Source organism: Temnothorax curvispinosus, unplaced genomic scaffold (assembly GCF_003070985.1).
Source record: "Temnothorax curvispinosus isolate PA1 unplaced genomic scaffold, ASM307098v1 QBEX01009010.1, whole genome shotgun sequence".
Lineage (NCBI taxonomy): Eukaryota > Metazoa > Arthropoda > Insecta > Hymenoptera > Formicidae > Temnothorax > Temnothorax curvispinosus.
In genome coordinates, this window is record NW_020218790.1 from 244,027 (window position 1) to 269,373 (window position 25,347).

General features: G+C 41.3%; 2 protein-coding genes across 6 annotated transcripts in view; one reads left to right on the forward strand and one right to left on the reverse strand.

Annotated features, from left to right (window-relative positions):
• LOC112458587 (ecdysone-induced protein 74EF) overlaps positions 1 to 25,347 on the reverse strand; it is a 187,510-nt gene that overhangs the window by 130,001 nt on the left and 32,162 nt on the right. The window lies entirely within an intron of this gene.
• On the forward strand, positions 1,773 to 24,892 carry LOC112458588 (U7 snRNA-associated Sm-like protein LSm11). The gene is made up of 5 exons (XM_025022302.1): positions 1,773 to 1,981; positions 2,544 to 2,598; positions 14,205 to 14,317; positions 17,730 to 17,868; positions 24,375 to 24,892. Exons 1-5 carry the CDS (start codon positions 1,808 to 1,810, stop codon positions 24,524 to 24,526), a joined length of 633 nt encoding a protein of 210 aa, XP_024878070.1. The 5' UTR covers positions 1,773 to 1,807; the 3' UTR covers positions 24,527 to 24,892.

Below are 25,347 nucleotides of genomic sequence, written 5' to 3' on the forward strand. Positions count from 1 at the left end.
CGAAGTATATCCGAAATATACCTACGTGACGCGCATGCAATGTTGATACGGCACGTATAAACGCTTTTAATTTCTCCGTTAATAAATTAAGATAAGCGACGAGACGGTTAATTAAGCGCGAAACGGGATCTCTTTATCTCGTAACAACTTCCGGTGCATCGCACCGCGTTCGCACTTTCGTTTGAATTCTAATTTGAACTCGGCTAAAACGCACCTTGATTACAATGTTGCTTTCTCCTGCCGCCCGTGCTGTATACTGTATACCCGCATTATACAAGACGTAATATTATACGCAAAAAAATATGTATAAGAAAAATATGAAGCTCTCTCTCATGTGCGCGCGCACCCACGCTATACAGGTATAGAATCATCAATTGGAACGGTTAGCGTTACAAATTTGATCGAAAGGTTAGGTCTACATCTAATAATGTCAAATGCACTTATGATCCACGAATATATCTATTCGCACACATTCGCGAATTTGTTCTGAACAATAATTATAATAAACAACTTTTGTTTACTACTCCAAAATTATAAAAAATATATTATTTAAAACGGAACAATTTATTTTGCATACACATCACCGTCAAAATCTCGAAAGGATTGGCCATGCATTCTGCGCGTTTCATTCTTTATTTAGGAGAATATTTAAATGCAAATTAAGACGAGACGCAAAGTCGAAAATCCGACAGTGGGCGCATCCGCAAACCTATAACCTTTCATATAAATTTCACGCATTTGAAGAAATATATGAGTGGGAGTAAAAAACAGAAAGGTTTATCAGAAACAAGGAATCTCTGTTAAAAAAAAAAAAAAAAGTTCCGTTCTGAAGAGGAAGTTGATCAATGACGGCTCGCGGGGCTGCCTGTCCGCGCGCGACGAGCAATGCTGATGATTCGTGACTAATTCGCGTAATGCCACGGCGCGGAGAGAAAGAGGGGCGCGGGCAATTTCCATGAAAGTGAAAACACCGAGCGAGAACTTTCTTTCTGGCTTCGCGTAGCGCTATTTCACTTCCTGTGCGCGTAACCTCACGCTCTCCCGCCGCTCTGCCGATCGCCGCCTACCTGCGTTTCTATGCAGCCTCTACCCGGCGTCGGCGCTTACCTTTTACGTAACTCGCAACCGCGAAAGAAAGTTTCCACGGGTAGAGGTTAACATCCTCCTCTCTCCCGTCTAACAACTAATACCGTCGCGATTGATTACCAAACCGTGATCAACGTTTTTCCGACCAAAGAAACGCGCGCGATTGCCACGAGTGTGCGCCTCGCGCAGAAGTTTCTCGAAATTCGCGCGTTAAGCCCTCTCCGGAAAATAATAATTTAATAATTTTATAGCATCAAAGTTACAGGATTGAGAAGAATCAAAACCCATGGTCGAAACTTCGTGACGATTATAAAGATAGCCTGCAGTTAGATCGAATTAAGAAATCTTTACTGTTAATTCACTAGGCAAAGTAAGTTACTAATTGGTTTAATAATTTTATATACCGCAAAATGTATCAAAATCTCACGTAAAATAAATATTAAAATACATACATTTATCAAAAGTGTATATGTAAGTAAAATGCAATCCTGAAGTCGGTCGCGAATTATAGATTGCCCGAAGTTGGCTACGTTTTGAACCTTTCCCGCTCTTTTCGATTGCCTTGCGCGCTATGCTGCTCCTCGATATCACGTGCCGAAAGTGCGACTGTACTTCGCGAAACGCACGTGGCGTTGGTAGCATCGTCTTGTCTTATCGCCGGTGCCGGTAATGATAATATGAATTAGTGCAAGATGTGTATGTGAAAGGAATAGACTTGTCAATGGCGGACGAAGAGAGCGAGACGTCGGACGAGAGTTTGGACGCGGGAAGCGAGAAATTCGACCCGTTGAAAGCGTTATACTCGCCCAAAGTGCGATTGGCGTCCTCCGCGCCGATCTATGACAATGTCTCGAAATTCGAGTCCGTTCTGAAGAACGTCAACGCGCCGACGAAAGTGCGTATCGCGCATCGATTTCTGATACGAATCTGAGAGCGAGGTTGCAAGAAAGGGTCGATCGAATGCGCGAAATCGTACAAGTTGGAAATCGTGAAAATTAATACGTAGACATAGGAATTTTTGTACCGGAGTGTGTACCTAACCTAACATCATCTGACTTGACCCAGTAGTTCGATTTATCAAAGCTACAATCTAACAATAAAATTTAAAAAAGAAGCTTATATTTGCGAATTTTAAAAACCGTGATAGACTTAGAATTTATGAACACTGTCATTGAACCAAACTTAATCTATCCAGAAAAATTAAGGTGTATTCTGGGATTTTCAGGAGTCCAGAATTTAAAAAAATTGAAATTGAAGATTGAGATTGGAATTAACGTAAGAATGCATGTGTAAATTTGAGGCACAAATTAACGTGATTTATTTATACGGGATTTCTGAATCGAGTAAGGGAATTAAAATCTCGTGAAATTTCATTGTAACGGTAGACTAGCGTAATCGGCATTCCAGATCTCGGTGAGAGTGCAGCAGACCTAAGATTCGCGGTTCGTGTATTTCAGAGTGATAAATCGGCGGTGCCAGAATCCTCGAGGCGAAGATTTCTATCGCATCAAGGTAAGGAGAGAGAAAGAGGGACAGAGCACGGATTCTCAATGTTTACGCGCAGCTTTCTCACGTCCCGCGAGAGATGGCGATCGCGTGCAGTTTCGCAGCCCGCGCGGAGGGACTTCATTCATGTGGGAGAGTGACATCGTAGTATCGAATTTCAACAGTACCGGCGCTTAGCGAGAGACAATGGCGCACGTAGAAGTCCCCCCCTCCTGCCTCTATATATTCTTAATTAATCAATTCGTATTAATTATTCTCCGACGCAACGGAAACAAATGCAAAAATTGGTTACTATTATACTCGAGCGAATTTATTTCGAATTTATTAGCGAAATATTTTAATTATCCTTCGTCATTTCCACCAAAGAGAGAATTTAATTTCAAACGAAGAATCTTCAACGTTCATTAAAGACATGAACGAATTACGAAGCGCGGAATACGCTCGCGTAAAAATTCGTCGGACAATCTTAGATCGATCGGCGAGAGACTCGCGAGTTCGATTTCGCGAGGGCGATCTGTCGCGCGTGTCATCTCGCGCGCCGAATCTTATATTCCAGATACCGGCGCACTTTACTTACTGCCTGACAAATGCCACGAAGGTCGTCGCAGCTCTCGCGACCGGCATTAGCCGCGCGTGGAATTTGACCTCCGCGAAAGTGTGCGTCAACCGTTCCCGTCGTACCGCGTGGTGAGACCCCGACCGTCGCTCCCCATTGTTTCCTATTCCACGGTTATCTTTGCTCGCGCGAGTACGTACATATGTGATATTTACAATGTCGCGAGTACGCTCTCTCTCTTTCATCCCCGAAGAAGAGAGAGAAAGGGATCTTCTCTCGCTTCAGCGCGACATACGAGCATTGTGCGAAAGAGTTGCGACAACCTTTCATAAAGTCTCGTTCGCGACCTTGCGAATTCTGAGCAATCAACTGGCTCGATAATAACCGGCACGGTTTTATTTATCGAGAGAAACGCGATGACCGTTAATTATTTTAATTTTTCGAAAAATTTCGACTTTTTTTTTTTTTTTTTTTTTTTTTTATATCTGAAAGCAAGAAATTGCAGAATATTTTTGAGGAAATGTGAAAGCAGATTTTTTTCCGTCTGGTTAATCAATTCGTAATATTCTTACTCATCCTAATACCTCGCTAACGACTGGACTTCTATCGTGATTTTTAATACTTTGAGAAAGAAGGAAGTGAAACGTTAGATTATCGATAATCAAACGTGTACAATCTAAAAATCACGAGACACTATCGCGGCACTTAGAAGATCGGAAAAATGAAAGAAAGAAAAAGCAGGAGAATGCAATTTATTGTTAATTGGCTGTGAACACATGCAGGGTAAAATGCTGCTACGTACACGGCACGTACACGGACGCTATTCGATACACGCAAAATAAGGCATTTCCCTCGTCGTAAAGAATTCTGAACAAGTCAGACCCGATTCCAGAGATGAAGAAGGCTAATCGGTGATCAAGATCATCGCGCGGGAATAAGTAGCCGCGTGTTCGGAAACGAAAGAGGGGGGGCGAGAAGGGAGAGGCTAACGTTAGACGCGAGTATCGCGTTTTCCCGTTCCCCGCGCGGCCCCTCTCACGCAACGCAGCCAAGGGGGGTATATATCTATTGGCCGGCGGCCAATTACACGAGGCAGCCGATAAATCACGGATCCCTGACCCAGTGCAGTTTTATATTTACCGACGACGGTGCGTGGTGCGCGCGGTGGAGCACGGTCACGCGTCCCCCTCCGTCTCCCTTCCTCTAAAAACGCGCGCCCTCGCCCCCTCTCCGTCCACTCTGTCCGTTCGTGTCTCTCGCTCCGTCACTCCCGTTTCTCTTCCTTCCTCTCGGCCGAGGTGGCACAGAAAAGCAAAGAGAAGCAAAAGAAGCGCGCGACAGAGGGACAGTGACGGAGGGATGCCTTCCTCAAGGGGGCGGAGAGGCGTACCGCCGCGCCGCGCGCCGCGGTGGTCGTGCGATTGTGCGAGTGAGCGAGGCAGAACTGGCAGAAGGCGAGCCTCATGTACGTGCGCGCCCATGGGGAGGGGGTAGGAGGTAGGAGGTAGCGGTCTGTGTACGTGTACGTAGTGCGGCACTTGTTGCGCGCCCGGACGTCGACCTCTTGCGCTCAACCCGAGGCTCCGCGCCGCGGCGCGTCCAAGGGACGCTCGTGATAATACACTTGATATTGCCCGAATATTGACATCTCTATACCTTCGACATCGGAGACTCTTGTCTCCAAACATCTCCCGTTACTTATATAGTCTTCAATTCTTTCGAAAAAATCAAGTTGTTACAAGAGTTTACCATAGCTCACGTTTCTCAAGAACGTGAATTTTGAGATAGTTCAGAAATAGCTCTTCAATTATCGGACGTCGAATAAACAGTATTTCTTTAATTGTGAAACATTTGTTTATTTTTATATGTATTATAGTGTCTGTTTGATTTTTTATTCAAACAGAGCAATTCGTCAAAAGATTCATATCAACATTGATGACTGCAAAGTTCCTATATTTCATACAAACTGATTTATTCAATATTACAATTCAAAATTACGAAATACCTCCCTTAAAAATTTTCTAAGATGAGGTTCAGAAATTATGTAATTTAAAAGAATTTTGCAAAATATAATTTTATTTACATATAGTTGTCTCAGCAAGAAGTCTACAATTATTATTAAATCTCCCTGTAATACAATCACAATCGATCGTTTCTTCGATTAACACAAAAAACGGCTAAAAATTTGTAAAAAAAAAAAAAACAAGACAATTATGACATTTGTCGTATCTACCGATTCAAAAAAGATCGATACTTGTTCACACTTGAGCGTCACTACGCGCCGCATCTGACTGGCTCGCTGCTCCTTCTCTCCCGCTTGCTCTCTCTCTCCCTCCGAAGCGAAAACTTGGCGCGCCGCGGCGCAACCTCAAAAAGGTCGTTCGGCTTCCGGCGCTCTCGTTACGGCCGTCTCTAAATCCGTGCACGAGCGAGCGAGCGAGAGAGCGCCGCGACGCGAGGCGAGGCGCGTGTTTCGGGCGTATTTCGGAGGTCGACGCTTCGCGATCGGCGAAAGAGCCGGCCGCTGCCGCGCCACGCCGTCGAAAGTCGCGCGGCGTTATCGAAGCCGATCGCAAACGCGTCCAGAAAGAGAAAGACAGGAGCGAGAGCGAGAGAGTCTCGAGCGCACTTGTTGCGCCCGGACATCGACCTCGCTGCAACGCGAACCTCTCCGGGCTGGCTTCGGCCCTCGAACACGTTCCGACGGAACCGCGATTTTTCCCAATTGTGGACACGCGCCGGCGAACGCGACCACCCGACGCGAGCAGCGCGCGTGTACCTAGAGATGCCCCGCGACTCATTACGAGCACTAATTTCGATGCGATCTTGGCAATCGATTTTTGACATCCATGCGCGAAACATTCGGATGATTGTACGACACTGACGGTCAATGATGAGTTCGTGAAGTTCAGAATTCACAGGTGCTCGAAGAACGTATCGCGTGGAATCGCGAATCTCTTCTTTTCTGATTTTCCGCGATCGAATACCGCGATGAAAAGAGAGAAAGAGAGGAGAGGAAAGAGAAGTAAGAAGAGAATAGCAGACTTTAGGAATAGAATAGAGACTCTACAAAATATCTTCAATCCGCGGAACCAAGCTTCGCGGAAATTGGCATCCAAATCCTCTCGAGCGTATTCGCGTCCATCCGCGGAATTCTGGAAGAGGACCTCGAGTAAACTATTCCTCGTATATATTTCATTTGCGCTCGACCTCCCGACCTATCGCAACGTGACACACATATGTTCGCGACACGGGCAAAACGTCAGAACGACAAGAAGATAACAACGAAGAAAAGGAGGCTCCTCTTCTAGGTATTTCAGCTCCGGAAGCGAATTTCGCTCTCTAACGGCAGACCCGGCCGCAAAGAACGTATATACATACACACACACACACACATACACTCGTGCACGCATATATGCACGCGGTGCATACTCTCGCTCGTAGCACAAACACGACGCAAAGCAACGACGGCGGCCGCCGTTCGCCCCGAGTAACGGAATTCTCGTCGATGTTTTCTCCGCGATTCTCTCTCGCGCGGCATTGCGCAACATTTACGCGCGTCGCGCGCGAGCGCGCGCGTTTTTCCTACGCTCCACGCGTCCTCTCCCGCTCTTCCTACTCTCTTTTTTTTCTTCATTTTCTCCGGGTTCCTACGGAACTCCTGCGGCGTGAACGCTCGGTCTCGGCTCATCAAGCTTCGGGGAGTCCGCTTCAATCCTTCCGGTTTCCGCGTACGCGCGATACGATCGGAGCCCGGGCTCCCTAAGTCCCAGCTCCGCGCGCGCCACCCGGTAGAATGGACGATCCAATTTCTCGGCACCATGTTCGTGTGCACCACGTACCCGCCGCCGTGCCGACCTATCCCAACGTAACGTAACAGATGACTATCGAGTACGCCGAATCGGCAGCGGCGCTCTCACTCCTTTAAGATCTGGAGTATCGCGATATCGGTTTTAGGCTTTGGTCTCATTGTCAGTCCCGGACGTAGGAACGTGCGAGTTATTCGAATTATAATTAACTGAATCTTATTTGTTTATCATTGGACCACTTTCACTATTATCGTTTTCTAAACGTGAATTCTAAAACGTCAGAATCTGACTGTTCAAAGAACTTGAAACTTTAATGTATCCGATATTATGTCGATTATTTTTGCGAAAAACTAATCGTAAGATGTTATTTCTTTTAACTATTTATCTAATTTCTTGCAATATATCACGATAGTTAAAATAAAATCCAGTCTTGAAATATACTTCGTACTTTATATATCTTTCGTTATCTTATTGGTGCATTCTGCTAAAAATGCAACTTCAAAAATTGTATAGTTGAGCAAGTCAGAGGGAAGCCGTTAAAATCGATAGATGTTCGGCCGAGATTATTCGCGAATGCAAGGTTGCACTCCTGACGGTTCCGCTTCCAGCATCTTACAATTAGAATCGGGCTTGTGCGATAATTACGGTTTACCGGACCGCGCAAAGCCGGCTTAATGGAACCGGGCGTAAAACAAGATTACTCGTCAATTAGGGCAGAGTGTGACCTCGGCAGAGCACATATCGCGGGGGCTCTCGCGAGCGGAGCTCACCGTTCGTCATAACGAAGATTAGAGACACGGTTCCCAGACCACGCCCGCAATTCGATCGACATTGGGGATCTAAAACCGATAGATTGCGGCCGCGCCGAGTAAACGACTTTTTCCCCGCTCTCGCGTTCGCGCGTTCCATCCGACCTTCCTGGGGTAAGAGTGATTTCTCCTTTCTTCGGTCGAGAAAGGCCGGGAAAGATTCGCCGATGGAATCCCGACTAACTCGCCTTCGCCTTCCAAACGTGGCCTCTCCTCGTCGAGTACTTTATCATACTTGATCCGTTCAATTACTTCAAGTGTTTAGAGAGCATAGAGATAAAATTCACTGCCTCCTCTGAGATTTACGGCAAAATTTTTCGCACATACAAATTTAAATAGATTGCTTGAATTTTTTATTTTGCAATTGAAAGAGGAATGCCAAATGTCATTTTTTACACGGTTTTAAGACAATATGTAGCGAGACACATAATAAAGAGAGAGAAGAAAGATTACACTTTTAACTTGAGATTATAAAAAATTTCAAGAGAAAATGAGAGATTGGTTGTACATATTTAAGTAGTACCTCGAGTAGTACTAATACAGTACTAATTAAAAATTCAAAAATTTAAGCAAATATTATTTTTCAGAAGATCGTATAAGATTCTTTAAAACTGCATCACAGAAAAGAAATAAAGGTCACGAATTTTTTATGAATTCTAATATACACGCACACGTGAATTCTGTTATACTTTCGTTTTTTTTTTATCTTTATAAGTAAATGCTAAATTGCTTTATTTTGCCAAAGTATGAAAGGATTCGAGAAATATCGAATATTCGAGAAACATTGTTTCCTCCGGTTTTCTCTTTTTTATCTCGAGATCTGCCACCTTGAAGGTAAAAAGACAATTTCGCCAAACTGTCGTAATCGTCTTCCGAAAAACGAGTTCCGAATAATCGCGTGACCGTCGGTGACTTCCTTGGCCGTGAGGATCCGCGAGGAACATCGTGTGGACGGGAAGCAGAGGAGGGAAAGGGAACCAAAGGGCTTCGTCGCAGAAGTAACAGTACCTACAGCTAGTTCGCGCAAAGCAAACTGCGGCGAGCCGACCAGCGCACTTCGTGCTCGAGTATACAATGTGCTCTAGAAGTCAGGCACTTTCTCTCGAATAGAAATGGAAGAACTTGGATTCTTCCTCAGCGATTATTTAATTCGACCCCCCATTCCTTCATATCTTCGCGATTTCGAGGACAAAGCAGTTAGATAATTAAATCTCGAATTCGAATCTCCTGAGAAGAAAATTAATTAAATGACGAGGTTTTTTCGTCCACTTTGCTCTGCAAAACCCTTTGTTTTTTTTTCATACAATTTATAACTTAAATAGAGCACATCGTTGTTAGAGATATAGCTTGTATTCATTCTATATTGATTTAGTATTTTCCTCGTTGAAACACGTAGCAGTGGCTACGGGACACCCCGTATATTTGCGCGCGGCATACGCAACGGCGGAGCGCGCGGCCGTGTGCGATCTCGCGGAAACGTGTGCGCGGTCGTGTACACGTGTACGTGTGTACGTGTGGTGGAGAGGTCTGGTGGCTGCTCGCCTGCCTGCCTCGGCTCTCGGGTGCGCTGCCCGACAGGACATTGAACCCAGCGCGACTCAACCTGGGGATCATCCGCGGGTACAAGCCGCGCTCTACTCCTCTCTCGCCCGTACACCTCGCGAACTCCAGCCCGTCCTGGTCCCTCACCTCGTCCCGCGATATTTCGTTCGCCGTTCTCAACGGGGCACGAAGGAGAGAGGGCCCCACGCCCGTCCCGCGCCCGCAAACATTCTACGAGGGCCGTCGTACCCACCTGCGACCCACGAACTCATCTCCTCGAGTTCGGGCTTGATACCGAACTACTCCTTCGCACGCACCCGCGTGAACATTTTCGCAGGTGAACAACACGCGAGACACGCCGCGCCGCCGTACAGATGTTAGCGGGCCCTTTTTGCACGCGTCGCGCAACACGCGGCCGAACGATCGGGAGGCCGGAAAATCTCGAGCTCGCCTTTGATCGCCAAAGAGAAAGAGAAAGAGCGAGAGAGAGAGAGAGAGAGAGAGAGAGAGAGAGAGAGAAAGGAGGAGAGAGAGAGAGAGAGAGAGAAAGAGAATTTCTTGTAGCATGCTCAAACGGGAAAGCTTGATTAATAAATCGATATATATTTTTGATGCCGAAAGAAGTAACTCATTTTTCATGTAAAATTTTCAAAGTTTTAACATTGAATATATTTTTGTAACTGAAATTCTATCAAACACTTTTTGAAATAGAACGAACATATTATAGAAGTTATCCATTTTCCTAAAATTCAATTTCCGCTTCTTTTCTAAAATATATCATTTATTTATCTTGATAAGAAATTCAATGAACTGGCGTAGGATGTTAACATCTTGTTGATCGAAGAGTATTTTTAGTGCTTCACAATAGAATTTCAACGGAAAACTTATTATAAGGTGAAAACTTTTGTGCTTATGTTTCATTTCGATGCTTCGAATTAATATAAAGTAACTTCTTTCGTAACACAAACGTACGTCTCGAAATACCAATTCTTGCTTATGAGCGATAGAAAACGGAAAGCTTTTATATCAATCTATATTCCTGATCTTACTTTCCATTTAATTTCAAGCAGCCTCTATTCACAATACTATAAACTTATAATTATCACTTAAGAGTTGGTATTTGGGTATTTCGCGTTTGAATACCTCTCTTTGTACCTAACTCGATGAAAACTTTCAAAAAGTTATTGACAACTTGCCAATTTTCCAACTTGAAGGTTAATTGCATATTACAAATTACGAAAAGAATGACTAAAACATGTATCAAATATGTTTATGTAATTTGTATACCGATGACAAACATGTCTTTTCGAAGTACAACAACGTTAAGCCGTATGCAAACAGGAAGGATCTCGCTTATGCATGTCGTAAATTGTTAAAGTCAAATATTAATCACCGATATTTTGCAACGGTTACATTTCAAGAACGTCACTTTGTTTATTATGAAAATAAGCTTTTGCGCAAGCGACTTTGCGTAAATTACAATAACGATTTTGAAAGCGATGGACCTTCGTCTTTAGAAAATAGCACGTTTGAAGGTCCACTTCTTTCAAAATCGATATTACGAATGCGAAAAAGTCAATGTTATATATAGTATATGTATATACATATAATCTGCGACAAATATTATGCGCTCTCCGGATTTCAATATATCAAACTTTTAAGTGAAGTAATCTAAATGTGTACTTTACTGCTGTCCTTCCCCACTTTAAAACAATGTACTTACAAGAATCATATGCTTCCAATCCATGTTTTACGATGATGAAATCGCAATAATATTGATTCAATTGCATCATCAAGGTTTATCTTCCAATTCCTAAAGTTAATTGCATGACACGAAAAAGCCCATTGCTGGTGGTAAAATCAAATCTTATTTTTCAAGAATTAAGCGAATAATTTAGCAAATTTAGAAATGAATTAAACTTGCTAATCCTAAATCTATTTGAAACGAAAAGCGAACACCAAAGTTTCTACTGTCCATTCGCACCTCTGAAGCTTAATTTCTCAAAATTATTTCTATTGGCTTCAAACGCATCTATATTCCGATATATTTCTTTTGGAAGAGAACCATTTCCACACATCCTCGACAATCAGGGTACAATACATCAACAATGTGGCGAACGTGCCGATTACCGAACACCCTGTATATGAGCTAGCCCGAGTATCATGCCGCCTTAAGGGGTTAACGAACGTGCAAGGCGAGGTACGGAACGACGGACACCTCCATGGCTCACCCTGCCCAGAGAAGGGACGATAAAGTCACCGTTTCGCGTTCCTCCCCTCGCGGCCGCGCGCGCGGTTGCGATCCTAACGGTTCCCTGCAACGCGGTTCACGCAAACGTGAACGTTCTCCGGGCTGCACACTCGGGCTGCGCTATCTCCTGCACACGCGCGCACGAAGGAAGATCGGGACGAGAAGCGAAGGAGCTCGCGAGAAAGAAGGAAAAACGGCCGGAAGGTCGGAGGTGGACGCGGAGTGCGCTTATTCCATCGCCTCTTTTTCTCGACTTTCTCTGTATCCTTCCTCCTCGCTCCTATCCATTTTTTTTTCTAAGACAAGCCTGATTTAGCCATCAAATGAAATAAAGCGTTTTTCTCATTAGGTCAAGTTGTGTTTCTTTTGTTACCAGAAGATATCCTGAGATACGTTTTGCAGAACGCGAATTCAGCGAATGTAGCCATACCTTAGCATTCGTCGCAATATCCAGACTTCATCTCGGAAATATTCGCCTTTATACGTCCAATTAAAAAAAAAAGGCAACTTCCTACTCATCATTATCTAACGAAAAACTATAGCTCATAACACAATCGCTCGCGATTTAATTACGGGCGAGCACGCGAAACCAGGACGGCCACGCACGGGTCGTCGCCGTCGATCCCTTCTCGTCCTCGATCGTCGACGCCAGACCGCCTCGGCGCAATAGTGGATCGCGCGATAGTGAAAGTGCACGCGGAAAGGAACAAAGAAAGGTGGAAAAGAAGCAGAGCGAGCGCGGCCGCGCGACGGGCCCCTTTAGACGGATGAAAGTTATCGGAGAAAGCCAATTGGCACCGTCGATCTCGCGAGCGAGCGAGCGTGCGAGCGGCGCGAATGCGAGCGGCTCTCTTGACGCACCGCTCCTGCTGCACCGCTCGCACACGCTTGTGAGCGAGTCCACGAGCATCGGGTGCGCGCACACGGAGAAAATAAGTGCACTCGCCGCCGCCGCACAGCTCCGAGGCTTTACGTAACTCCACGGCGTTCCTCTTTCCGCGCGCGACGACAGTCCAGGGCCGGGTCTACCGTCCCCGAGTCTCTCCCAGATTAGCGAAGCTATCGCAAAACCGAGGAAGGTCTTTACACATGCAAATAATAAGATTCAGGATTCTCAGGAAACAATCTTTCCAGGGAAATTAAATTTTTCTTTGCCAATGTCACCGCGTCTTCAGAAATGCGATTATGAAGGCGTTCTATTGGAAATAAAAGAATTTCTCGATGGATTAGATTTTACTTCAAAGTTTTGTTTAGAACGTATTGATTAAAAAATTTAATCGTGAAAAGTGATCATTCGTTATGAGCAATAATCTGCTTCGATATTTAGCAAAAGCAAGAACCATAGTCAAGTATCTAATATTAAACATATGAAAGAAACTACAATTTATATTAGGTATATGTAATTTCTATGCAATAAGAAATTGAAATCAGCGACTTCTCATTTTTATTTAATCGAGCTATTGCTATTACTTTCGGTTTACGACTGCTAAATTACGTACTAGACGTCAAACGAAGTTGCGTGTTTCTTCCTCTGCGTTACTGCTTCACCGTAGATCCGATTGATTTACTTCAACGGGAAAGAAAAGTTTGGTATCACTGTGTATAAGGTATGGGAACGACGACGGGGGTTAATGAAGCTCTCCCGGCTGCGTAAAGTCTCGTAGTCACGGCGGGAAAAAAGGAGCAAAAACTGGAGGAACGAACGACGCGCGCGCGATGCTATCGGCTCTCCGTTCCTCGTGCGTAAGGATGAACGATGATTTGTCGAGCGAGTCCGCGAGACACGAGAGAGCCGCATAAATTCTTATTAGCGCGGTGTTACGGCAGCTCATAAAAATCCATCGCCGCAATCTGCCCGTCTTGGGACTACTTCTAATATTCCGATACTATTCGAGTGTAGTAACTCATAATATAATATAATATAGTGTCTTGTTATTGTTATTATTTTCTTCTTGTTATTATTATTACTACTTATTATTCCTGATATAATTAAAAGATAACATGCTTCATTTTATAGTGTATTTAAAAGAATTTCAATATTTCATTCCTAATAGTCTGTAGATATTGACTAAAGATATGTTTATAATATAGAAATTAATTATTTCATAGCTTTCCAATGCAATTATTATTGAGGAAACTTTTTTCTTCATTATTATTATTACATATTTATAGTATTCAATATAGAATAGTTAATAAAATGCGCGCAGCGACATACTTCCTTCCTGTATTTATTTTACAAATAAAAAACCATTTGACGCAAATAATAAATAATTAAATTCGATATCATGAAATGATCTTGGAATTCGATACTTCGACAAGAGTAAAGGAACTCTCTTCTTACATTAGTCATAAATCATTTACGACGAGGTTCACCGACAACCAAATCACATTTATGAATCAAATTTCATTAAATTTTACCACATATTTTTTGAACATTTTGCCTCATTGTTTTTGTTTATATAATTAGCATAATCGATTCAAAGCCTAACGAAATTCTGGAGTTTTAAGCTTTCAAATTTTTATGTAATTAAATATTAAAGCACTTTTTAACAATCATATGCGATTCAATTAGTTTTAAACTGTATTCTTCTCATGATCTTGAAGTTAATGTTTAAAATTTAAATTGATTGTGTGCGTGTTTACAGAACCTGTGGTCAGAAGAAGACATGGACGGAAGAACGTACTCTCGAAAATGCAAAAGACTCTCGGCCCGTTAGGAATGCTTCACGGGTGCATGGAGGAAAAAATCCGCGTTAGGGTAGGTCATCGATTAATTTTTTTCGAATAATTGATATTTAATACTTCGTAAAAATCCTAATAATTCTTTAAATAAAACGGCAAGTTTTCATGACATATTGATAAATAATTTTAAATCTGTAGAGATTTCTAGATTTTAGATTGTACAGACATTAAAAAATAATTCTCTCGTTGTTGTAAAAATCCCTCAAAATTATATTTATTATATTCAAAGACTTAAATACTAAGGTCTCTCTTGTTTCGTCATTCTTGCGCACTTCCAGAAAAATGTATGTTTTTAAATACTGCAACTTTCTTTCAGAATAGATATTTTCAGTGAGGTACGTCTTCTTCCTAATCCTTTACGTCTTTGCCGACGGCAAGAAGAAGGCATTCTAAAAAAGAGCTCTTCGTCCGCAGTTTCTTCCCTTCCGTCGTTTCTTTTCCATCCCCTAACACTGCGCGTGCACGCATACACGGGCTGACACACTTTCGCAGCCGAGTGACACGTACACGAAACCCTTGACGGGTATTCGAAGGGCGACAAAACCAACCCTTCGCCGAGAAACGCGGCCGGGGAAGAAAGAAAAGCATTCGGGTCAACACTCGTAACCATGGTGACCCAACAGGGCGCTTTAGCCATCTCTGTTTACACCCCTGACGTATATCGTCGTCGTGCGACAAACGATTCAACACGAGGCGAGATCACGCCCGGGCAGGAGTCGCATTGCTGCCCTAAAATTCACCCCTCAAAACACACACGGTCAACCTTCTCGGGAGGATACAATTTAGAGCACGACATCCTTCGAAAATTACTGATCGTTACACATCTCGTATTCCGAAAGGCATAATTTCCGTGGACGTTCTGAAATTTTTCAATTACTTGTAGTCTCGTTTCTCTCCCGTGATTGCCAGAGTTGTAAATACAATACTCCGTACATGCGAAACAATAATACGCCACAACATGATTCTAAGATTAGCATTTTACGATTACAATTTTATAAGGACGATACTTTTTGAAAGTTATAATTCTGCAATAAATATTTTTCAGGCACAATTCTTACAATTAGATAGATGACGCGTGCAATCTAAGATCTATCTCTGTCGATTCGGTAATTTATACAGAAGCAACGTCCTCGAGATTGTACAATCAATCCGGAAGTGAACGCGCGTCACCGTGGAAAGTTGAAAAATTGCGGCGCGATGTGCACGCTGATAAGTCATCATCATACTTATCTAATCGCATCCGATGATTTCTCGCGGCGCGGCGTGGCGCGGCGCGCTTAATGATCACCGCCTCGCGCTAAGGACGGCTAATAATAGGACAATGAGACGGAATAATGGAAAATAAAAGTCAAATTGATTTAATTGGGCTTCCGCTGAGCGGAAGCGGATATCTTCAGCAAGAAGAATGGAGTTTCCGATTAGCCTCCTTCCCCGAGCTTAAATTAAATGCGTTAACTTTCATCGTCGCCGCGTTCCTTAAGAATTGCCTTGCGTTTCAAATCACCGTCCTCGACGGCGAGATCCTAATCTCCCGTGACCTTCGAACGCATCCGGAAAGAAGATTTTATCTTAGCGAATCGATCACTCGACCTTCGACCGTTCAAATTGCCGAGGAAAGCACGCGGGTTTTTTTTATCATCAAGTCATTCAAGCTCATCTCATCGCGAACGAATATAAGTGCGTTGAGAAAAAAATCGCGAGGGACGTTCGATTATGTTGATTGAATAATCGGATAGCTAATGTATCCAAGATTTATTATTGTCGATTTATTACTCGTCAAGAAAAAGTGATTTGCACATCTAACAGTTGGTACCACTTTACGTACATAACATATTGCACAATTACTTTTGTTTCGAAAAATAAATTAAAATGACAAACTCGCTCAAAGCTAAAAATGGCAAAAACAAACTTGCAAGATTCCGTATTGGAATTTTGGCAAGAAATCACACGTAGAATCTAATCGAGTCGATCTGATCGCAGCCTCGAACACTTCCGAAATTTTCCGGTCTAATTGAATTCATATCTTGCCACCGAATCGCCCTCGATATCTCATTGCCACAATCTCTCGATCGCAACAAAATCCTTGAATCCACGGTCAAGAAAATCCTGACACATCAAGCGCGCAAAATAGTCGTTACTCCGAAACAACGATTAATTCTAACGACACCATATTTTCATCATATATGCGCAATTGATGATCATCCCGAAGTATAGTCGCTTAGTCAAAATGATGATAGAGAAATAAGCCGTTTCAAATTAATTGACGACAGCGAGTAAATGGGCAAAATGACTCCATCGGATCATCATTCATGCGTAAAAACGAAAACACGCGGAAGGGCTAAGGCACGCGCGAGTTCTGTCACCTTGAGACGGCGAAGATCGGACTCCTCGTTGGCGGTCTTGAGGACTCCTAGAATCGATTCCGACTAATTCGCGGACATCGTCGGCACTCAATGACTCGCGATGACACACACGTATACGAGTTCGAGACTCGCAATTAGTTCTCATTGCGGCAAAGCCGGCTGGCACGTATGGCCGCGCTGCACGAAAGGCATTGAAGGGGGCCTTGTTGCCTCGTCGGCTTGCACTTCCGCGTATTAGGCCGCTATCTTGTCTCTTGCGGCCGTATCTATGTGACAAATAACGCTTTTTCTCGCCGACACGGACCTTCCTCAACCAAACGTAATGTGTCTTTAATGCATTTTATCGTTCTAAAGTATTACGCTGAATACTATTACGCTCCATGTATACTATCTCCAGAATGAATACGACACAGAGTGAAAGTCAAAATTGAGTTGAGCTCCAATTTAGGCCGAAAAAGATCAAAACTCGAAATTTTATACAGAACATCGTGGAATAGAAATAACAGACTAGGATTCAAAATAAGTAACGCAGTTCTACTAACGTACTGATAATCATGTATAATGATAGAACTAATTAAAAGTGACATTAATTACATTCGTAATTATGTTCGTAATTAGTGTCACTTTTTAGTTGTGTCTAGACTACGCAATTAGTCAGTCGTACAAAAGCTTAATAAATGCGTAGTCTTTGTGATATGGATAAAAAAATGGCTGAGTTATATCATCAATTAGCGCAAGTTGATCGAATTTTCGCAAGAAATTGCAACGATAAAAAATCAGCTTAGCTCTTTTATAGATTCATTTCACTATTCCAATCTAAATGACATGGATGACGGTATAGACAGATAGAGAATTTATCGCACCATAAAAGTCGAGCAAACGCTTTTGCCACGTTAACAACATTCACTTGATTTCTACCTCACATTTCGGACGACTCGGGATAATCATCGAAAGTGAAGAGGGAATGCCGATTGCCGTCTCTTTTCTCGGCGAACACGGTTTTACCTGGAATACGAGGACTCGTCGCGATCTAAAAGGAATAATCGGTCGTTCTTTGTGCCGAAGGTCTACACCAGGAACGCGCACGGCATAAGGGGACACGTGGAGGCATACGTGGCCGCCTTCGACAAGTACTGGAACCTCGCGCTCGAGGACTGCTTCGAGGTCTGGTCCCGCAAAGTCAAGAGAAAAGCGCCCGCTCTCGGTATGTTCATTCTACATATTAACCCTATTCACTCCAACGTTTTTTTCACCCCAATAATCCTCCAACCATGCACTTCCGAGTCCCATGTGTTTTTTATAATGTTAATAGCTTTGAAAAATTCCCCAAAAATTATTATAATATCTTTGTACCTTCGACTAAAAATCAATGTAAAGAACATTTGAAAATTATTTATTTAAATATTTTTTTATAACAATTATATGTTGACAAACACACGTTACGACTCGTTTTACTTAAAAAATCATAACTCACGAACAAATTGACGAAGCTTAATGAACCAAAACGCAAATTAAAGCTAAAAGTAGTGCAAATGAGAAAAAAAATATGAGATAATTATTAATTAAATAGGAATACTTAATTTCGTCGCCGCAAATTTGGTAATTTTTAAATGGTACAGAAGGACTTTAAGGACTTAAAGAATGCTAGAAAAAGAATTTCTGAATAAGAAAAGGCGAATTTGAAGTGTGACAGATATTTTTTATGTAAAAAAAATTAATTTTTTTAACCCGTTGTGGTCACATGGGGTCCAGTGGACCCCAGGCTTTTTTTTTTTTTTTTTTTTCCAAAAGTATACTATTTTGAAAGTAAAACGCACAAAGTTTTTTTACTCTATCTCAAAAAATTTTGATGAATATTTTTGTAAAAAAAGTCAAATTTCTCAAAAAAAATTTTTTTTTCTCGCGTTTTTTCAACATAAAAAATTTTTTTAAATTATTGGATTATCAAGAGGAAGTCATAAATTAATTCCAGTTCAAGGTTTGAGTCGATACATCAAAAAGAACGCAAATGGAAACTGTTGTGGGGTCCATTGGACCCCGTGTGACCACTACGTTATTTTTAGGAGGTGTGACCACAACGGGTTAATATAATCGTAGCTCCTCCCCACCTCTTCCACCTGCCTCTGAGCCATAATAGACCTCTGTGGAATGTTAAATTTTTTTTTTAACGACAAAAATATTTTAAATACGGTTAAATTATACACAAAAATACATTTTTATCGAAAAAAATGCTCATTTACCTTTCACACAACACTGACGTAATCCTCCAACCATGCACTTTCGTGTCCCACCGAGATTTTGATTGTTCCCCGTTTCGAGAGTAAATGAGCTAGGACTTTGAAATTTTTACCTGAGGTTCCCTGCCACAATAACTTTTTTCCGGCGCGGAGGAGATTCTCCCACGATCATTTGTTTTCCGGAACAAACAACTGTTAGAAATTCGTGGGACACGAAAGGCATGGTTGGAGCGAATAGGGTTAAAATTTATACTGTGTGTGTATGTGTTGTGCGATTGTTTTTATTTCCTTTAAAGAGTTTTATATTAATGTTAGAATCACATTAATTAGAGATCGTTTAGCTAGTTTTTCTTAGAGAATTTTGTTGTTGAAATTATTTTTTTCATAATGATATTGTTGTCCCGACAATAGAACGCTGACCGCTGAATTGGCGAATGCTATTATTTGTGAGATCAGTCATTATATGGATAATCTACGATTCCCGCGCTTCAACTGATCAACTGAGGATCGACTTTTCTTTATCAAGATTTTGCGAATTAAATAATTTACCCAAGTAGATAGTTATATCCGCAACTCTCCTTTGATTAAAAGATTTTATTTTATTTAATATCGGGATTAATTATATTTAATATTCATGATAGTCACAAGCATAATGCAGTGTGTTAACTCTAGTTACTACCATTCGATTTTATATCTTATTGAGAATTGTAATGGAACTGTTATAGGATTAGCTATTATATGATAATCTTGTTATGTCTTATGCTAATCGCGTGGAATACTTGTGTATTTCATGAACATTGATGACAGAAAAAAAGTTATATATATAGGCTCGACTGAGAATACTGAAATTGCGTAGAATTACAACCTGTTCTAGTTATTACATAAATCATTCAATCGCGCTTGTATAAGAATCAAGGATAAATTATAATTTTATAGGTAGATTTTCAAACGGGAATAACGGAGAATAATCTTCTCGTATTTTTTAATCATGCTTGATGCAGAACCTATTAATATGATTTTTCAAGAAGAATACAATAATAAATGCTGTGAAATTTAAAAAAAAATTTACATATGACATCGTACGATCTGAAAGGGATTTACAGGTATAAATTGACGCGCTATTGAAATTCATAAGCGACCTCGTTTCTCGGCAATTATAGATTCTTGACGCTGTAATAATCGTTTTCGGTATATAAATATGCAGATGTATATGGTATTGTGCAACGCGCAAAAAAATCACGAACGCCAGACTCGAGAGATATGTAGATGCGAAGAAAAGGAGTAGTCCGGCCGATCGATTATTCTCGCCTCCTCGTAAGTTTTTGCGTCTCACGAAGGTACAGTGCGACACGATGGTACGAGAGAGAAAGAGAGAGAAAGAGAACGAGATGCTAACCGAGTCGGATAATAAAAAACGAGCTCTGTAACCTTCGACATTTCGAAGCACAAATGATACGACCCTAAAGAAAAATAGATACGCACAACGATACGCAGTTCCTCTGGAAGGTATTTTACTAAAAATTCGGTTTGGAAATTTTAAGATTGCGTTATTAGCAAATTTGTCAATGTATTAGTTTCTCCTTTTACATTTTTCATGTAAAATTAAAAATACAATATACAAAGTCTTACGGTGCTTATAAATTCCTTAAAAAAAAATAGATATTCTAGTAGCAAGTACTAAAATTTTCATCACGTAAATATTTCACATCATTTTTTTAAAGATATCTGATACGCTGCAAAGTTGTACTTAAAATAGAATTTTTTAACTTTTTCAGCTAAAATACGAACTGAACAATTTCAAATAAAGAAAAGTTGGTAATTACATTAATTAATAAAAATTGCTTTCGGAAATTATATCATTTTTATCTGTTCGACAAATATGCATGATAAATCTCTTTGGCATAATATAAAAATGTTTACATGTAATATGTGATATCTTGTATATACGTGATAATTTCTGTTCGTGAGTTATGAGCTATAAGCAATGTACGCATCAATGGCATATTTTTAGAATATCGGAACTCAGTATATATATATGTATAGTCCGCATGACGTTTCATGGAACTTAAAACTGAATTTATCTCTTATTAGTTTGCATTCTTGATAATTTTACGTGTGCTTAAGCGATCTTCGAAAGTTCATGATTCGATAGCGCGACAAAAACTAAAAGCATAAAATATAAAATTTCTCATTTTTTTTCGAAAAATCGGCAAAAGTACACGACTGCAAAATTACACGTGAAAGATTCCGTGGTTTTTCTCTCAAATCTTTTTCACGATCACGCCCCTTTATTGTCGTCGTTCAGAGGAGAGCATCTTCCCCATCGACGCAGAAGTACGATCCACTTTTAATTCGCGGGATTCCCATTCTTCATTCGTCGCGCAAATCGATAGGGTTTAACGAACTCGTCTCAGGGGAGTACGCGCGCGCGCGCGCACGATCCGTTCGTCTTTATTTACATCGCGCGGCAAAAGGGCGGCAGCCGTGGAAGAGAGAAAGGGTCGTCGTATCGCGCGCGCGAAGGGGGATAATACATCCCACTAAGGTCGCCGCTTCGCGGCAGGAGCAAGGACCGACCTTGACTACGTATAGTGGTCGGCGGCGCGCGCGTTCGATACGCGTTCGAGGAGGAGAGGAGGTCCGCGCGGCGAACCCCTCTTCGCGTGCGCGCTTCCTCGCTCATTTCTTCTCTGCCTCTTTCCGCCGATTCTTCTTTTCCTCCTCCTCCTCCTCCGCGCGTCTACTTCCCGCCCGTTTCTCTTCCGTCGATCCTCTCCTGCTCCGCCTGCGTCGTTCCGCGTGAGACGCTTCCCCAATGCTCCGTATCTCCCCTCCCCGCCCAGCAACGATTTTCCTCTCACGCATTACCCTCCTCCCTCCTTTTCTCCTTCGCCACGTGCCCTCCAACCTTCGCCTCTCGTTTTCATTCATCCACACCGGTCATGTCAAACACGCGTCCCAACTTGGAAATATCTTACGTTTCGTTCATATAAAAATTATTTTTAACGATAGGTAGTATAAGAGGAATCGAAAGAAATATAACAATCGATATATCATGGAACGAATAATGTTTTAGCTGCAGATTCTTCGATCAATTCGCAGTCGATATTTCTTCGAATTATCAAGCAAATTTTTAATTTTAAATATCTCGGCAACTAAGATTTTATTCGAATAAAATCCGTTTGAGAGAAAAATAAAGTTTTATCTATTAAAAATTTTCGAGTTATTTACTAAGAGAGTGTAAACACTTCCGCCAAGGAACAATCGATTATATATTTAGAATTCGAAGAAATCCCGCTTAAAATAACATCCGCTGTATATTGAATTTCTTTCCCGATTTTTCTCAGAAGTCCAATCTATTTCCTAGAAGGTTTAGATAAAAAGCCCTTCTATAGTCGATAATCCTCTGGATTACATATCGCACACGTTTTATCGCGAGTTTTTTCGGCGACCTTGCCGACATTTTATCGGTACAACTTCAATTTCCGTTCTGTTCATCCTATCCAATGCCGTTCTGTAATCTCGTGATTTCTACCAGACAAACCAGCGTCTACCTACGTACATATATGGTGCATTCTATATACGACGCACTAATTTCGCTTTGCATCTGAAAGTTCACGAACTAAAAAGGTTTGCCCTCCATGATTTGATTGGTCGATCGTACATTGGTCACGTCAAGAAAAGAATACGTCTAGAGTTGCAATTCGATGAAAGCGCTTCGGACAGATCTGATTTGAACGCACGTGATTGTTTTTTATCTTGCTTATCATACATGAACAACTCGCAATGTGTGCAATTAATCAGTGAGATAGTCAATAATTGTTTTTGCGGCACAAGATTAATAAACAGGATTAATAAACAGGAAACAACAACGCATGTATAAATATTATTTTGAAAAATGTAATTTTTTTTTAAATAAAAATACGCGGTTATTAAAAATGAAACGGACTGAACTATTAACTCACATGCAGAGGCTATACATTTAATTAAATTAATTTCTAGCAATGTGGAATTTATACGATCATTAAAATTAAAGTATTTATGAAAAAATTATTTTAATCAGGTCATGCTTTAAATAATGTTATGGCAATATGATTAAAATTACGTTTCCTTGTAAAATGTAAAGTTTTCTACTTTAAGTTAATTTATAATTAGGTCTAGAAGAAAACTCTGGTACCTGTTGAGGGTTAATTTAATTCCTTCCTATACAATTTAAGCAAATTATTCCTAAAAGGTTAATGGAACCCCATAACGGCGTTGCTTCGCAACGCCAGGAAATGCGTGTTAAGACTAAACTCTTCCATCGTTGTTTATAGCATCGTCTAAAAAGCGACGCCCTGGGCGGCTCTTTCTCTCTCCTTCGGCCGAGTTCAGGGTTAGTTGGCCTACTGACGTACTTCGGGACGTATCGCGAAGGGTCGCGAGGTCGTTGATACGAGGCTAAGAAGGGAGGGTGGAGGGACCGGCGACCTTGGAGAACAGCCCAGCAGGATCGATGCCTTCCCCGTGTACACGTGTCCTGTTGGCTCCTCGTGCCTGCCTTCCTGCCTATCCATCCCCCTTCCGACCCTCTCGTGGCCCTTCCGTTTTTCCTCCGACCCCAACCCGCTTATCATAGCCCCCGCGCGTTTCTACGGACACGTGCTGGCACATAAACAACCTTCCCCAGACTTTCCTCGTGACCTTTCTTTCCGAGACGTTTTCTTTCCAAGGTTTATTCGCAACAACATACACACTTCCGATAACTTTCGCTTAATGTCAGTGTTCAAAAATTTAGCTTTTTTATTCTGATTTCGTTGCAATACAATTTATGGGCTCGTTATACTAATTCATTATAATGAAAATGTTCTAATTATAGTTCAGTATTTAAGTTATCTCAAGATTTTAATATATATAAAAAAAGATATCTTTCGAAGTTTTATTGAATTGTTTTAAAAAAGTAATTGCCGATTTTTTCGACACCGAAGATAAAAGACTTTTGCAAAACACTGGTAGGAACTTATAAGATTTTAAACGATATATATATTGAAAATATTGAACAAAATGATAAACATTTTTCTCGCGTAATAAACGCTAAACATTTGATAAATTAAAATACAGCTGATTAATTTATCTGCCGCATAAATTTACATAATTAAAATACTTGGATGCATGTCTACGTAAATTACACAGCAATATTGATATTTTAAAATAAAATCTCGCAAGAATGAATTCATCTTCCTTCTTCAAATTATTTGTATTTTTTTCCCCCATATCTAATATTTTTCATCTTGTCATTGTACTTTCGCAGATACGTTTTCTATTTCAACTAAACAAAGGCTCTATTGCAAATTGCAATTATGGCAAACGAGCAGAGTCATTCACGTTTACATTATTCACATATATTAAAATCCTAATCACTGTGTTAATTGAACAAAGGAAAAATATATCGGAGAAGATATGGCAAAAACTCGACATTGCATCTTCGATTCAGGTGCTGATGCAGTCAAGGTAGAGCCGACAGAAAACGATGTCCCTAGGACGGTAGTGAAGAAGATCGAGGGAAGGACGGAGACCTTGGAGAGACACGTGCCGCAGATGTTACTGAGGGGAGAACAAGTCGCTATAATCGTCAAAATCAATTAACTATACGTTATCGCCTTAAGGTTCGTCCACAAGCACAGTCACGTACCATCAATTACGCAGCAAATATAATGTTTTTCTGTTACTCGTTATTTATTCGTCCTCTACGATGAATTTTTATACGTAATGTGTTATACGATAAATATTTTGTGATGTCTATAAATGTTTTAGAATGTTTATATTCGCGCGAAGTTTTCCGTATTGTATAACAGCATTTGATTTTCTCGAAGTATCTAGGAATATATTAATCGGATAATGAAATTCAGCGTCATCCACTTATGCGACGACAATATAACGTTGCGTCGTGATCTACATAACCGGAATAAATATACATTCATTTTTACTCCCCCTCAATGTATTTTTATAATAAATATTTTCAACAAAAAAATATTATTAACGTGAAAAATTTTTCACAAATGCATAATGAAATTTTACGCCTCTCTTTCTCTTTCCCACTTATCCTGTTTCTTCTCGCTATAATTAATTTTCAGCAAAACAAACGCGTACGTTGTTAAGGAGTTACGTCAAAGCGACGCGCCCCTGAAATTATACGGGGAATCGAAACCTGGAGGTCGCCGAGGCTGGACTTTCTCGCGACAGATGCAAGGACTTCGACGAGAAGAAGGAAAAAAAGGAAGGAACGTCGAGATGAAAAAAAAAATGAGAGGTCAGTCTATATCGTTGGCGTGGCCTTCGGGCGCTCGTACGAACGATGAAGATGACGACGGTAAAAGCTGATAGAGCTCTAATCCGATGGCTCGCGAGCATCGACAAACGAGGAAGTCGAAGGCGGCGAAGAAAGTTAATTCGCGCGATTGTCCGGC